The 14,693-nt window shown below is 45.2% G+C and overlaps 2 protein-coding genes across 2 annotated transcripts in view; one reads left to right on the plus strand and one right to left on the minus strand.

The window, feature by feature from the left end:
* Nucleotides 1–14,693, plus strand: part of LOC134529921 (brain-specific homeobox protein homolog) — a 98,591-nt gene that overhangs the window by 42,126 nt on the left and 41,772 nt on the right. The window contains exon 3 of the mRNA XM_063364476.1: nucleotides 10,462–10,655. Within this exon, the coding sequence (XP_063220546.1) occupies nucleotides 10,462–10,655 (194 nt within the window). The remainder of the gene's footprint in view (nucleotides 1–10,461; nucleotides 10,656–14,693) is intronic.
* LOC134529882 (uncharacterized) lies at nucleotides 2,581–7,706 on the minus strand. The gene is made up of 5 exons (XM_063364442.1): nucleotides 7,676–7,706; nucleotides 4,761–5,595; nucleotides 4,644–4,723; nucleotides 3,953–4,560; nucleotides 2,581–2,640 (listed from the first exon to the last, which is right to left on the minus strand). Exons 1-5 carry the CDS (start codon nucleotides 7,704–7,706, stop codon nucleotides 2,581–2,583), a joined length of 1,614 nt encoding a protein of 537 aa, XP_063220512.1.

Below are 14,693 nucleotides of genomic sequence, written 5' to 3' on the forward strand. Positions count from 1 at the left end.
TACGGTCGCTCCCTCGACGTGATGGGAAACTGTGTGGAGGCCATGGGTTCCGTCGGCTGCGCGGAACGTGATTGGCTAGGTGTTGGTCGCGCGGCGCTAGGAGGCGGCCGTCGATAAGCAGCGGGCAATTGTCGGCCATCTCCGGCCATCTCCGGCGCCCCGCAACTTCCCCTAACTTCCGGCCGGTCCGGACCTGCGCCGGCTTCCTGCGCGGCGTCGCCTCAGCGGGACGTCAGAATTGTATCCCCTTGGAAAGGGTACCTTTCAGACTTATGGTGGCGTTAGTGTAGCTGGGTAGAAACTGGAAAGGTACCCTTTCCGATTTCTTAAAATGTTTCGGTTTTAATGCAAATATGCACTGGATTGGTATCCCCTTGGAAAGGGTACCTTTCAGGATTTTCTGTACAATTACACAGCAGAAAATAAACTGCAAAAGTACCCTTTCCGATTTCTTAAAATGCATATTATTTTCTGCTTTAAAATCGTGAAAGTTATCCCCTCTAACCTAACCTTACCTAACCTAATCTAACTTAACCTAAACTAACCTAAACTAACATAACCTAATCTAAACTAACCTAAACTAACCTAAACTAACCTAACCTAAACTAACCTAAGGTAAACTAAACAAACCTAACCTAACCTAACCATTCCGAGCACAAACATGTCGCAAACTGGAAAGGTTACCTTTCCAGGGGGATAACTTTCAGTATTTTAAAGCAGAAAATAATATGCATTTTAAGAAATCGGAAAGGGTACCTTTCCAGTTTATTTTCTGCTGTGTCATTGCACAGAAAATCCTGAAAGGTACCCTTTCCGAGGGGATACATTTCCAGTGCATACATATTTGCATTAAAACGGAACATTTTAAGAAATCGGAAAGGGTACCTTTCCAGTTCCTACCCAGCTACACTACCGCCACCATAAGTCTGAAAGGTACCCTTTCCAAGGGGATACAATTCACCCCCCCCCCCCCCCCGCTACAACTAGCGCGCGGCGCTTCTCTCGCCGGACATACAGCTGCGACATTTCAGCGGCAACCTGGACGGAGAAACAAAGATACAGCCTTGAGGGCTCACAGCAACCTTCACCGAGCGTTCCATGCCTACAAATTATTACGAAAACACGCGTTTTAGTATTTTCGCTATGCTAAAATACATTTTTAAGAAACGAAATACGGAAAAACTCAGCATATTCTTAAATTATTTTCGCAACCAGACCCCACTCTGTTAACTTTGAAAAGTTTTCGAAGCTCTGCACACCGTATGTGTGCCCAGGTAGGCAGGGGATTAAAGGTCAACATGTGTTCGCGCATCACACGCTCTTTCGCCTCTACGCGCCAGGCACCGAACTGTCATGCCGCCTTCGCCTCTACGCGCCAGGCACCGAACTGTCATGCCGCCTTCGCCTCTACGCACCAGGCACCGAACTGTCATGCCGCCTTCGTCTCTACGCGCCAGGCAGCGAACTGTCATGCCGCCTTCGCCTCTACGCGCCAGGCACCGAACTGTCATGCCGCCTTCGCCTCTACGCACCAGGCACCGAACTGTCATGCCGCCTTCGCCTCTACGCGCCAGGCAGCGAACTATCATGCCGCCTTCGCCTCTACGCGCCAGGCACCGAAATATCATGCCGCCTTCGCCTCTACGCGCCAGGCACCGAACTATCATGCCGCCTTCGCCTCTACGCACCAGGCACCGAACTATCATGCCGCCTTCGCCTCTACGCGCCAGGCACCGAACTGTCATGCCGCCTTCGCCTCTACGTGCCAGGCACCGAACTATCATGCCGCCTTCGTCTCTACGCGCCAGACACCGAACTATCATGCCGCCTTCGCCTCTACGCGCCAGGCACCGAACTATCATGCCACCTTCGCCTCTACGCGCCAGGCACCGAACTATCATGCCGCCTTCGCCTCTACGCGCCAGGCACCGAACTGTCATGCCACCTTCGCCTCTACGCGCCAGGCACCGAACTATCATGCCGCCTTCGTCTCTACGCGCCAGACACCGAACTATCATGCCGCCTTCGCCTCTACGCGCCAGGCACCGAACTATCATGCCACCTTCGCCTCTACGCGCCAGGCACCGAACTATCATGCCGCCTTCGCCTCTACGCGCCAGACACCGAACTATCATGCCGCCTTCGCCTCTACGCGCCAGGCACCGAACTATCATGCCACCTTCGCCTCTACGCGCCAGGCACCGAACTATCATGCCGCCTTCGCCTCTACGCGCCAGGCACCGAACTGTCATGCCACCTTCGCCTCTACGCGCCAGGCACCGAACTGTCATGCCACCTTCGCCTCTACGCGCCAGGCACCGAACTGTCATGCAGTCTTCGCGTTGGTAAAGTGCCTGTATGGGGCTTTTAGTGGTGACCCTGTAATATAATGCTGGAATATTATGACAAAAGCCCCCTGATATTCTCAATAGCACTTACAAATACTGTGTTTAGAATTTTTCATACTTAAAGACCTGTGAAAACACCGGTTTTAGTCTTTTTCACCGCTCAAATATATACATGTTAGATACGAAAACAAGAAACGAAACTCGTATAGACAAGTGTAATGGCTCTTAGTTGCTATTCGTAATCAGACACTTTCAATAAAACTGGAGTGGTTTGCAATTGGCGCATTAACACCTGAAGCTCTGCACACCGTCTGGCGACCTAGCCAACCTTAACCGATAAAAAACCGTGCTCACAATCATTTCCGTTCAGTCTTTGAATATATATACTGTATAAAAGTCGCGAGTGGATAGGATTTACTCTACGTTTTTCAGAATTGTATGATGAGCAGCTTGGGAACTTCACCGCTGCAGTGCGCTGCCGTAACTCCCTGTATCGTCTTAGTTTTTATTTACACGTTAGAGCGCAGCTCTGTCGCCCGCTGTCATTCCCCGCACCCCCCCATCTATCATTCACTGCAGCTCGAGGACGTTCAACGGGAGGGGGCAGGGGTGTTTGAAGAGTTCGACACTTGTCCGCTAGGGACCACCACAAGTCGATGCCCTAGAGATGGTGGCGATTGCGGCGGTGAATTAACCAACTACCTCAAAACCGTATTAGAAATTTTAACCTGGGCTGGCGACTTCTATACAGTATATATATTCAAAGGTTCAGTGCAGTTCACAAGCCAGACATAGAAGCGTGGTAATTCGGGCCTCTGTGTATAGACATGGTTGAGTTTGACCGGCTTAAGGGCGTACGTCCTGTTCCATGTCATTAGTGTATATTTATTTTTCACACAGTTAAACATCCAAAAATTTTGAGTGGCTGAAATTTCACAAACTGAAATAAACATATATGTATCGTATATAAGCTGCCAAAGTTGCATTATTAACATGTTTTGCAGCACCTATGGATAAAGAGAATGACATGGAATATAAAACTGGAACTTTTTTGGTTTAAAGTTAATTTTACTGGCTACTATGTGATATGGTTTAATTTCTTTCAAGAAAAAAAAACCTAGTCTTTTAAAATCCTCAGAATTTTCATGATTTTGAGGGGCTAAATTAGAATAAATATATATATTTTTTAAACAAATTTAAGCCCTTCCATGCTGTAGCCACCAGCATTGCCTTCAAACCCAAAGAAGTTCAGTTATTTATTCCATTTGTTTTTCTTTATCCAAACAGAACAAAATTTTTTTAAAAATTCTACTTTGTCAGCTAATAAAGAAAAAGGTAAGTACTATATATATTTTTTCTGCCAGTTAAGATGTCTACACGTTTAATCGTGTTAAATTTGAGTATAAAATAATGACTTGGAACGAGACAATTAATTTTAAATAATAATGAGTGTATACTTTGGAAATTGTTTCTTTGTAAAATCATCACGTTCGTGTGCAAAACGCCTTTACAAACAGTGTGTTTGCCAGAGCCCGCGTAGAGCCAGTCGACAATACGGACCACGCGTGTCGCCAAGAAGAGGTCTCTGGCCGCACTCAGGTCACGCAGTGTCCGGCGGTGAGCGAGCGAGACGGCTCCGGGAACGAGTGTCCGGCGGTGAACGAGCGAGACGGCTCCGGGAACGAGTGTCCGGTGGCGAGCGAGCGAGACGGCTCCGGGAACGAGTGTCCGGTGGTGAGCGAGCGAGACGGCTCCGGGAACGAGTGTCCGGCGGTGAGCGAGCGAGACGGCTCCGGGAACGAGTGTCCGGCGGTGAGTGAGACTGACGGCTCCGGGAACGAGTGTCCGGCGGCGAGCGAGCGAGACGGCTCCGGGAACGAGTGTCCGGTGGCGAGCGAGCGAGACGGCTCCGGGAACGAGTGTCCGGTACGGAGCGAGCGAGACGGCTCCGGGAACGAGTGTCCGGTGGCGAGCGAGCGAGACAACTCCGGGAACGAGTGTCCGGCGGTGAGCGAGCGAGACGGCTCCGGGAACGAGTGTCCGGTGGCGAGCGAGCGAGACGGCTCCGGGAACGAGTGTCCGGCGGTGAGTGAGACTGACGGCTCCGGGAACGAGTGTCCGGCGGCGAGCGAGCGAGACGGCTCCGGGAACGAGTGTCCGGTGGCGAGCGAGCGAGACGGCTCCGGGAACGAGTGTCCGGCGGTGAGTGAGACTGACGGCTCCGGGAACGAGTGTCCGGCGGCGAGCGAGCGAGACGGCTCCGGGAACGAGTGTCCGGTGGCGAGCGAGCGAGACGGCTCCGGGAACGAGTGTCCGGTACGGAGCGAGCGAGACGGATCCGGGAACGAGTGTCCGGTGGCGAGCGAGCGAGACGGCTCCGGGAACGAGTGTCCGGTGGCGAGCGAGCGAGACGGCTCCGGGAACGAGTGTCCGGTGGCGAGCGAGCGAGACGGCTCCGGGAACGAGTGTCCGGTGGTGAGCGAGCGAGACGGCTCCGGGAACGAGTGTCCGGCGGTGAGCGAGCGAGACGGCTCCGGGAACGAGTGTCCGGCGGTGAGTGAGACTGACGGCTCCGGGAACGAGTGTCCGGCGGCGAGCGAGCGAGACGGCTCCGGGAACGAGTGTCCGGTGGCGAGCGAGCGAGACGGCTCCGGGAACGAGTGTCCGGTACGGAGCGAGCGAGACGGTTCCGGGAACGAGTGTCCGGTGGCGAGCGAGCGAGACAACTCCGGGAACGAGTGTCCGGCGGTGAGCGAGCGAGACGGCTCCGGGAACGAGTGTCCGGTGGCGAGCGAGCGAGACGGCTCCGGGAACGAGTGTCCGGCGGTGAGCGAGCGAGACGGCTCCGGGAACGAGTGTCCGGTGGCGAGCGAGCGAGACGGCTCCGGGAACGAGTGTCCGGTGGCGAGCGAGCGAGACGGCTCCGGGAACGAGTGTCCGGCGGTGAGCGAGCGAGACGGCTCCGGGAACGAGTGTCCGGTGGCGAGCGAGCGAGACGGCTCCGGGAACGAGTGTCCGGCGGTGAGCGAGCGAGACGGCTCCGGGAACGAGTGTCCGGTGGCGAGCGAGCGAGACGGCTCCGGGAACGAGTGTCCGGTGGCGAGCGAGCGAGACGGCTCCGGGAACGAGTGTCCGGCGGTGAGCGAGCGAGACGGCTCCGGGAACGAGTGTCCGGTGGCGAGCGAGCGAGACGGCTCCGGGAACGTCACATAGCTGACGCGGCTCGGTGAAGGACAGCGGAGCTCCTCTGCCGCAGCCAATGTTTCGCTTCCAGTTAATTCCAACACGCTACATAGGGCAGTCATATAAGACACTGATAAGGGGCCTTAAATTGCAATTATTACGCTAAACTTTAATTCTTAGTATGTGTTTAGGATCCAGCTAGATGGTATAAATAAGATTTGCAACCCTGGGAAAGTTGTGCTACAAAAGTTATAGACGAAAAACCGCGATATGTTTGCAAGTTTGTCTGTTTTTCGTTAAAAAACCACTGAAGGAGCCTTAGGAAGAAAACTTCCGTTACCTTTTTTAAACTAGATAAAAAATTTTTACAATTTTGGGTGAAATTTCAGCCCTATAGCCCCAGCAGTTGCAGGGAAATAGCCCTGAAAATATTAGCATTATTTACAAAAAGTGAACATTTTAACTTACGGTCTACTTCCGAGAGAAATATTGGCCGAAATACTCATCCTAAAAACATTAATGTTTAATTTAGTTGTACAAAATTTAATTACCTTTATTTTAAGACCACAGTTGTGCCCGTAGATATAATAGTTTACTAAAAAAATGTCCAAAAACAAATAAAAAAAATCAAATTTGGTTTAAAGAAAAGTTCCTTTATAATCTGTACTGTTATTCAATATTCAATTTTTGCTGTCAAATAACAATAATTGTGGTATAATAATCGTTATAACACTGTAATAGTAGGTACTTATTAGTACTTAGTATTACATACTTTACAGGCATAGGTAGTATTCAATAGTATAGTAGTACATCTATGTACAGAAACGCAGTTAGCGAATCGAGGAACCTTTTCGAAATTATAAACCTTACAAATATTATATATTTATTATATATTTTTTTATATATATTTTTTGTTTAGCCGAGTAACAGAATGCCAGGTGGCCTTTTCGAAGGGGCACTATTTCACTTCCCACCACGCCAGCCCTTGCTTCCATCCCGTCACGTCGTGTGCAATTTAGCAAAATATGCGAATGCGAAACGAAATACGACGAAGTGTCGGTTCCAGTGGACACTGGTGTTTTATATCACGAGAGCCTGGATGAAGGACAAACAACTCTTGTTAAAAAACGCGGTATAGTTTCATTCATTTTCGCGAATGTGAAACGCAGTATCGTTTCATTAATTGCACGCGAATGTGAAGCGTGGTCTCGTAGTGAACCGAAATTTTCCTCGAAACTTGAACGAAGTCACGGTACACGATGCACGCAGGAAAATATACACCGCGGTAAAAATGCAGCAGCATCAGTTCGTCGTGGAGGTGAACCAGATCCCGGAACTTCCCATGAAACCAACAGATCGTCACGCGCATCTGCGCATCTGCGAAACATATGCTTCCTCTGTGGAGAAATATTAACCAAGAAATTTCTAGAAGCCCAAATAAAATTACCCCTATCAGAACGCAACCCAGTATATACAGTTCAGAATATCACAATGAAGGAGACGATCACAGAACAAGCAAGACATAGAGGAGATGAGTGGGGACAGGAGATTGTGAATCGCCCAACTTGTGAATACATAGCCTTGTTAGCTGCTGATGCCAGACACCGCAAGCAGTGTCACAGTAAGTTTTACCAGCCGTTGGTTGGAAGTAAGAGGCCAGCTGGGCGTACAGCTATGGAGTCCATTTATTCGTACCTTTCTGAAAACTGGGGTGAATGCCCATTCCTGATGTCCGACCTAACAGAGAAGGTTAAAAGCGAAAATTTTCCAGATGTGAAAACTATCAAAGAGCACCTAACAGCACATTATGGCAAAAAGATTTTGATAGCAGATATTGGCCCGGGACACTGCTTCCGGGATGATGGACAAAAAATGTTGTACAGCAATTGGTATCAGGAAAGAAAAGCTAATCTTAAGGAGGAAAGATTGAGAGTGGTGAAGACTGCAGCTGAGATCGTCTTGCAAGATATTCGCTCTCAAATGTATACCCACATTGAATACCCGCCATCTGATTATTTCTTGCAGGAAGTTGATTCGAGCATTCCAGAGTCTTTAGAATTATTGTTTACGGAGATCATCATCATGAATCACAAGCGCCACAATCTCGACATTGGAGAAACAAATGTGTGGCTGCGCTCACTCACTCATATCTGCTGTGAGGCCGAAATCTTTCATTTCTCATATCTTGACTGGTGTTGGTGCCTACATATACAGGGAATTTGGGTCCAAACCCCTAGTGAATGTGATTTTGAATATGCTACTACTGTACCCTAAACGGATTCCTAGTGCACAATAGGATACGGCTAGTACCTTGTTTTTAGGGGCCGGATTTTGGTGTCTTATCCTTTGGCGATTTGCTGCCCAAATTCTACGCATGCACAGAGCTCACTTTTTCGTTGATTTCGTCCTGTTGGCGGACCCGTGACTTGAGCAATTAACTCGGATATATTCACTTTCTTGAACAATGGGGTTCTTACCAAGCGTATTGGAATGCCAAATTAAACTTTTTTTATAGCGAAACTATCCTGGAATACATTTTGTACACTTTAATGGTCATAACAAGAAATAATCGCAAATTTAAAATTATTTGAAATATTATAAAGACCGTTCAATATTTGATGATGGTCTGCTATCTCTAGTATTTTTGTTGTAACAATTGCATATGCATACGAAACGTCCGCTATAATTTGTTGGAACCAGTTTCTAGCCTCGCGCAGGGCACCATTTATTAAAACTGTTACTGGTATTCGGTTTGGACACGTTCTGGAATACGGCCCGCGAGTCAGGTTACGGCGGTCGCTTCGCTGATTTCGCTACCGTACCCGAAAGTCTTGGAATACCGCCCCTAGTCTTCATTGCAACCCAATGGATCCGCGATATAATCGTGACTCTGTCCTTCAAATAACTGTCCTTGTGGTTCAGCCAACATGGGTTGTGAGTTCCGACGTGTGGTTCCTACAATCGTACAGTATCCTGAATGCTCGCATCGCCGGGTCTCCGAGCTTTCTTTCGACGAGCTTGGCTCGCTTCGCTCGAGTCACAGGTTCGAGTCCATGGCACAAGCGAAGCAAGTGAACACTTCCTGAAAGTGTTTCCATCCCAAGTGCACGTGGACACTGACACGGTGTCTGCTATTCCGAGGGCTGGTCAGTGGTTTGGCACCAAGGCGCAACCAGCAGTACAAATATGAAACAAGTTTTTGTTGTGTAACATCTTAGCACTCGGTGTACAGCGTTTGGTGGACGTAATTTTGTGAATGCGACGGAAGTCAAGGAACGGAAATTTGTAACATCCACGGTGCTGCTATCTGAGGTGAATGGCGCGAACTAAAGTTCACAAAGTCACATGGGAAACTTTATATGTAGTATTAACTGTTTACTTAATTTAAACAAGATGGGCAGTATTTTAATAAAGTTCATTGGTGAAAATCATGTCCAAAGCCAGGGTTTAGTATTTTTTTCAAGTCTTTTTCGCTTTTATTTGAGCCTTTTCATTTTATTATAGTTTTAAATTTCGGGTCTGCAAATGGAATGGACTCACGTGATTGGAGTGTGAGAAAGTGAGGCTGTTGTTCGTCTCCTTTTATTCATGCGTTCGCGTTCCTCGAAAACAGCGTTTTGAAACTGCATACGGACAATTGAAAATTGTTACTCGCGGTGGAGAGTAATTGCATATGCTGCTTTTTTTTAAAACCGCAACGCTGGTAGTTACGATGCGCAGCGTTCGAACGTTTCCCTAATAGCAGCTGTGTTGTGCGGCAACTTTTATTCACAGCGCTGCGATCCGCTGCGCCCACGCAGGGTTGCCAACACTGTCACTCTCTCCGAGATGTTTGCCCCAGTTTCGTTCTGCTTGACGTTTGGTGAGGACTCTTACAGAGAAGTGTTTCGGTGCAAAATCAGTAAAAGTGATATTGAACTTTTTATTCACGAGATAAACTTGAGATTATGCATTGGAATACCTACTCTGAAGTCTATAAAAACAGTGAAATTAAGAGGCAGCAGCGGTTGGCTTAACTGCATTGGGGGAAAAAAAAATTCAAAGCTGTCATGAGGACTGTCGACAGAAGTGAAAACGTTTTCGCAATTTTTACGAAAAAATATTATCACACAAAAAAATTTGTTTTATCACGTTAGTAAAATAACTCCTAAATTACTATAAAATACGCATTGCATAGTAATTGTATGTATTAAAAAAATAACGATGATCTTAATTTTTAAGTTATATTGCTACAAAGACTCCGTTTTATTCGTTATTCTAACTATATATCTATATGAGAATATTAATATATTTTATATTCACTTTTTACTGCACAGTAGTCGTATACTTAAGATTTAAAAGCGCAATAAGTTATACTAATATGAACAGATATAGTTTTATCGTTAACACGTCACGTGACCATGTCAATGGCGACTTACATGAATTTACTCCCTATCCAAACCTTCCCACAGAAGTTTTCACTTCAGAAAAACGCCTTCACGTATGTCACCGCTTTCGCGCATGCAAACGCGCGAATAAAAGAGGCCTAATGTGTAGAGACCTGCAAAATTCGCGGATTCAGTAACTACACTCTACACACTCTGGCAAATGCCACCTGTTCATTGGCCGCTGATTTGTGAGTCGTCTCGACTGGGTGGCCTGTGATTCGGCACTTCTATGAGTGAGGGTCTCTAATTGGCCTCCAGTCCTCCATATTAACAGTGAACCAATGGTAGAAGCAGCGCTAAGGTATAATTATTTGAATTGTAGCATTTCACGAAATGAATCCGTGAATTTTGCAGGTCTATACTAATGTGTAGAGACCGGAAAAATTCGCGGATGTATTTGGCATGCATCATGCTAGTCGTGCCTTCCTGTTGCTTCAGGGATTGGCTCAGCAGGATGTAGTCGAGGCGACAGAGGGAGTGACGGAGGACTGGGGTGTCGGCAGGTCTGCCGTTCGGCGGGTTGTTCGCCGGCGGCCAGGGCGAGCTGAGCATCAAGCACTGTCGCCGGCGCAAGGCGCGCACCGTCTTCTCGGACCACCAGCTGACCGGCCTGGAGAAGCGCTTCGAGGCGCAGCGCTACCTGTCCACCCCTGAGCGCGTGGAGCTGGCCAGCGCCCTCAACCTCTCCGAGACGCAGGTACGTCTGGTCAGTTTGTCCTCGTAGACGCAGCAGAGGAGGAGACGGCAGGGGAGACTTGGAAATGACGCAGCATACTTGCACACTTGCATGCTTCTATACTTTCATACTTGCTCACTGCGTACTTGCACACTTGTGTACTTGCACACTTGCACACTAGCATACTTGCACACTCGCATACTTGCAACTTGCATACTTGCATACTTGCAACTTGCATATTTGCACACTTGCATGCTTGCACACTTGCCTACTTGCACAATTGCATACTTACACTCTTGAATACTCGCAAATTGCATACTTGGACTTTTGCGCATTTGCATACTTGCAGACTTGCATTCTTACACACTAGCGTACTTGTTGCACACTTGCATGCTTGTATACTTTCATACTTGCACACTTTCATACTTGCACACTTGCACACTTGCAAACTTGCAAACTTTACACTTGCACACTCGCATACTTTCATACTCGCATACTTTGGCACTTGTATACTTGCGCAGTAGCAATACTTAGCGCTCTCGTACTTGCATATATTATTTTTGATCTGCGACCTGTTTCCTATACCTAATAAGTAATATAATAAGCAATAAGTTTCACTTCTGATAAGCGTGTACTCCACGCACACTTTTTTATATAACTGTCTAACTTTTTTTCTGCTTACAGCCTTCCTTTGAGCGTTTTTTAAAATAATCCCTGAGACATGACGACATATAATTGGACGATCAACTTTTTGGCTTTCATCGGGCGCAGGTAAGTCCTGCAGTATGGCGTGCGTAGATACCCGTAATTTTCGCGGATTCTTTTGATCACCAGTTAGACTGCAATCATCTGTACCTTGGCGATAAGTTCACGACTGTACTGCCACATCCTGTATGACCGTGGGCCAGTTAGCAGCAGAGAGACCAAATTACACCGAATCCGTTCAAAAGAAGGAGAGGTTCTACATAAGACATCAGCATCTGAGTGCACAGCTTACGTAGTACTCAGAATTTTAACCTCACTCCAAATGAATCCGCGAAATTTCCGGGACTCTAGGCATGCGTCTAGCGTCGGAACTACGTGGAGGGTGTTACTGACGCACTGTGCTTGACGCGATGATAGACAAGCCTGATATTACGCCCTGGGAGACTCGTGTAGGGAGAAAAGAACTGTCCTCGAAACATCTCTACTGTTTCGTCGTAGGAAGCCGACTTTTCTCGCCAGTGTAGTCCTCGTATTTTTGTTCTTATGTGCGTGAATATCGAGTTTCCTCGCCACTGTATTCATCCGTGATGTTTTTTTCGGGTCCTGTTGTCAGAGATTTTCCCTCGATGTTTTTTTTGTTTGATTAGTTATTTCATTAATTTCCTTGTAGGATATTTTTGTCTAACCTAATTTTCTGATGGAATTCCGTACAAGTTGGACAAAATAGGAGCTCCAGAAACAGTCTTCAGGCTTTTTTGTAGGATCAAGAAACGATTTTGTATTTATGATGTAACTGCAGCCATCTTAAAATATTTTGACTTTTGAGCCTTGACTTTCGGCATTGAATATTTCACATTTATACCGAAAAAAATTACTCAAAATTACTTCAAATTACCCTTAAGTTTCCTTTTTTCTCTAAAAGTAAGTAAAATTTTAATTACATATGTATTTATTCTTAAATAACTAACAAATCTAGAGAACCATTTTTCTTATAGAGGAGAAATTTTCCTTAGAAAGTAGACAGTTTCCTTTGATAGGAGCCTTATTTTTTAAAAGGAACCATTTTATTTCATGGCCTTGACCCTTCACTTTGACACCACCACAATATTAGATCAGCCATCTTAGAGTCTATAAAAATGTACTTTATGCCTCTTGAATCAAATTTTAGATTTTAAAAAAATCAAAATATAGAAAAATTGTAAAGAACTACTTAATTAAAAAAGCATGTACTTCATGGACTTCAGGGTTCTGGTTTTGATTCCCAGAGTATGCACTCAAGTCAAATGCTGATACGTCTTTTCTCCACACCAGCAGGATGACCTCCCGCCACTAATATCAAAGCACATTCACACTGGTCTTTCCACACAATTCTGGTGTCATGGCAGCCATATTGACCGCCATATTGATTTACATTTTCGTTTCAGATCGTCAAACACCTCACCAATCACCATATTGTAGGCCATCTTGACCACCGTTTAGAATACATTTAAATTCATTCAAAAGTTTAAAAATGTAAAAAATTCAATACTCGTCTCGCTGTATAACAGACTACTCAAAAGCAAAATACAAGTTACTTCGCCAATAATTAACGGTCCATAAAGCATAAAAAAAATACCATACAAAATTTAAAACAAAACATACATTTATAAAGGATTTATTTTATACACAAATACTACTCAATTACAAGTTTATTACACACACAAGTAAATGATTAATGTTCTTCAACGCGTTTCTGTTTTTTTTTCATCTGCTACCTACGAATTAAAGCGAGATGGGAAGACCCACCATTTGGCATAGTACAGTCCATTTCTTCGTTAGAAAATCATCTGCAGACTATTCCTTAAGTGTCCATAGATAATGTTCACTTGCAATCGATTCACATGGCTAAGTGTCCGCGCATTCATTATTTTTTTCCATTGGTATTTTTCCCTTTTCGGCAACTTTTTGTTTTCAACGCTGTAGCTGACCGACTCTTCCGTATCGTCAAAACTTAAGGTGAAGTATTCATCCTCTTGAATGATCTTTTGCTAGTCTCTTCTTAAAGAGGCTCAGGTTTACCATAAGCAGCCTATATCCCAGTTAAACTTCAAAGAGCGATAATTGTCTAGTAAGCTTCTTCTTCAAGATGATTTACTGTATATACCCTTCATAGCATCAGCCAGAAAATTGCAATTTTTTTTTCAAGAGAGCCATTAAGTTAATAATATTATTTCATACTTCCACAATTTCGAAGGAAACCACAAAACCAGCATAAAATAAATAAACATTTAAAATCACTTTTAATTAAATATTGCATACATATAACAATAAGTAGGTAACATGGTTATAATAAGAATAGGTATGTTAATAAATATCTAGCATATATATTGTATATTTTTCTAGTGCCATTATAAATACGTTACTCTGTATTCACACTGGATTTGTACAAGGAAAAAGTGAATAGCAGAAACCTTTCCTATATATATATATATATATATATATATATATATATATATAACTATTATATTAGTCCTCCTGTGTTAACCAATGTAATTCTCTGGAACCATTCACACAGAACAAGTTGGCTTCAATTAAAAGTGTACAGAAAGGTTTTCACCTTTTTGATCACTACAAATTCCCATGTGTATATTCCTTAAGCAAAACTTCACTAGTGGCGTAGAGCTAAAAAAGAGGTGCCTTAAAAATACTATACGCCTTAAATTTTTGTGTATAGCAAACAAAGCGTGATATAGACACGTTTTACACAGAGCTCCACCGGAAGCAATAAACTTGTGTAGTTCTTAGTCTGCATGACTGTACTTCCAGAACTCGTAGTGAATGATGAACAACTTCAGGATGTAGTATTAATAGAGATGACGATTTATAGGGGCAGGCATTTTTCGCGAAAAGATCTGAACACTTGTTAGTCTGCAACAAGGTATACCCGCACCTGTGGTTTATTCCTTGTGATTGGCGGCCGTCTGCGAGAGAAGTCGTTGCCTTATCTGATCGAGCCACTCAGGGCGCGTTTACTTCCGCACTGAATCACTGTGTTTGGTGTTGTTATAATCGATTTGCACCTTGGAGAAACTCACCCTATCACGAAACACAGACGATGTTATAGCGTTTTAACTTTCATCTAGTCTCGAAATCTTTTCGCGAAATCTGCATCCCCCTAGCGATTTATCAAGAAAATGTTGTGTGCTAGGATAGTCTGGAAGACACTCATTTTTTTTTCACTCACGTAGTTAGAATAAATATTTCTAAAACTGCGTTAGTTTCTTCAGGGACAATCACAGGCGAGTACACCACGAGATGCTTTCACTAATCAGAGCCAGTGATCAAATAAATGCTCACGGCAATAACAATGTTTTG

The sequence above is a fragment of the Bacillus rossius genome, chromosome 2, assembly GCF_032445375.1.
Source record: "Bacillus rossius redtenbacheri isolate Brsri chromosome 2, Brsri_v3, whole genome shotgun sequence".
NCBI lineage: Eukaryota > Metazoa > Arthropoda > Insecta > Phasmatodea > Bacillidae > Bacillus > Bacillus rossius.

Excerpts from the sequence above, each read along its gene's own strand:
- LOC134529882 (XM_063364442.1), bottom strand. The coding sequence starts at position 7,706 with ATGAAAGATTTCGGCCTCACAGCAGATATGA. Across the intron at positions 5,596-7,675 it reads CGGCCTCACAGCAGATATGA|AGGAGCTCCGCTGTCCTTCA; the intron begins GTGAGTGAGCGC and ends TGGCTGCGGCAG. Across the intron at positions 2,641-3,952 it reads CGCTCACCGCCGGACACTGC|GTGTTAATGCGCCAATTGCA; the intron begins GTGACCTGAGTG and ends GCAGAGCTTCAG.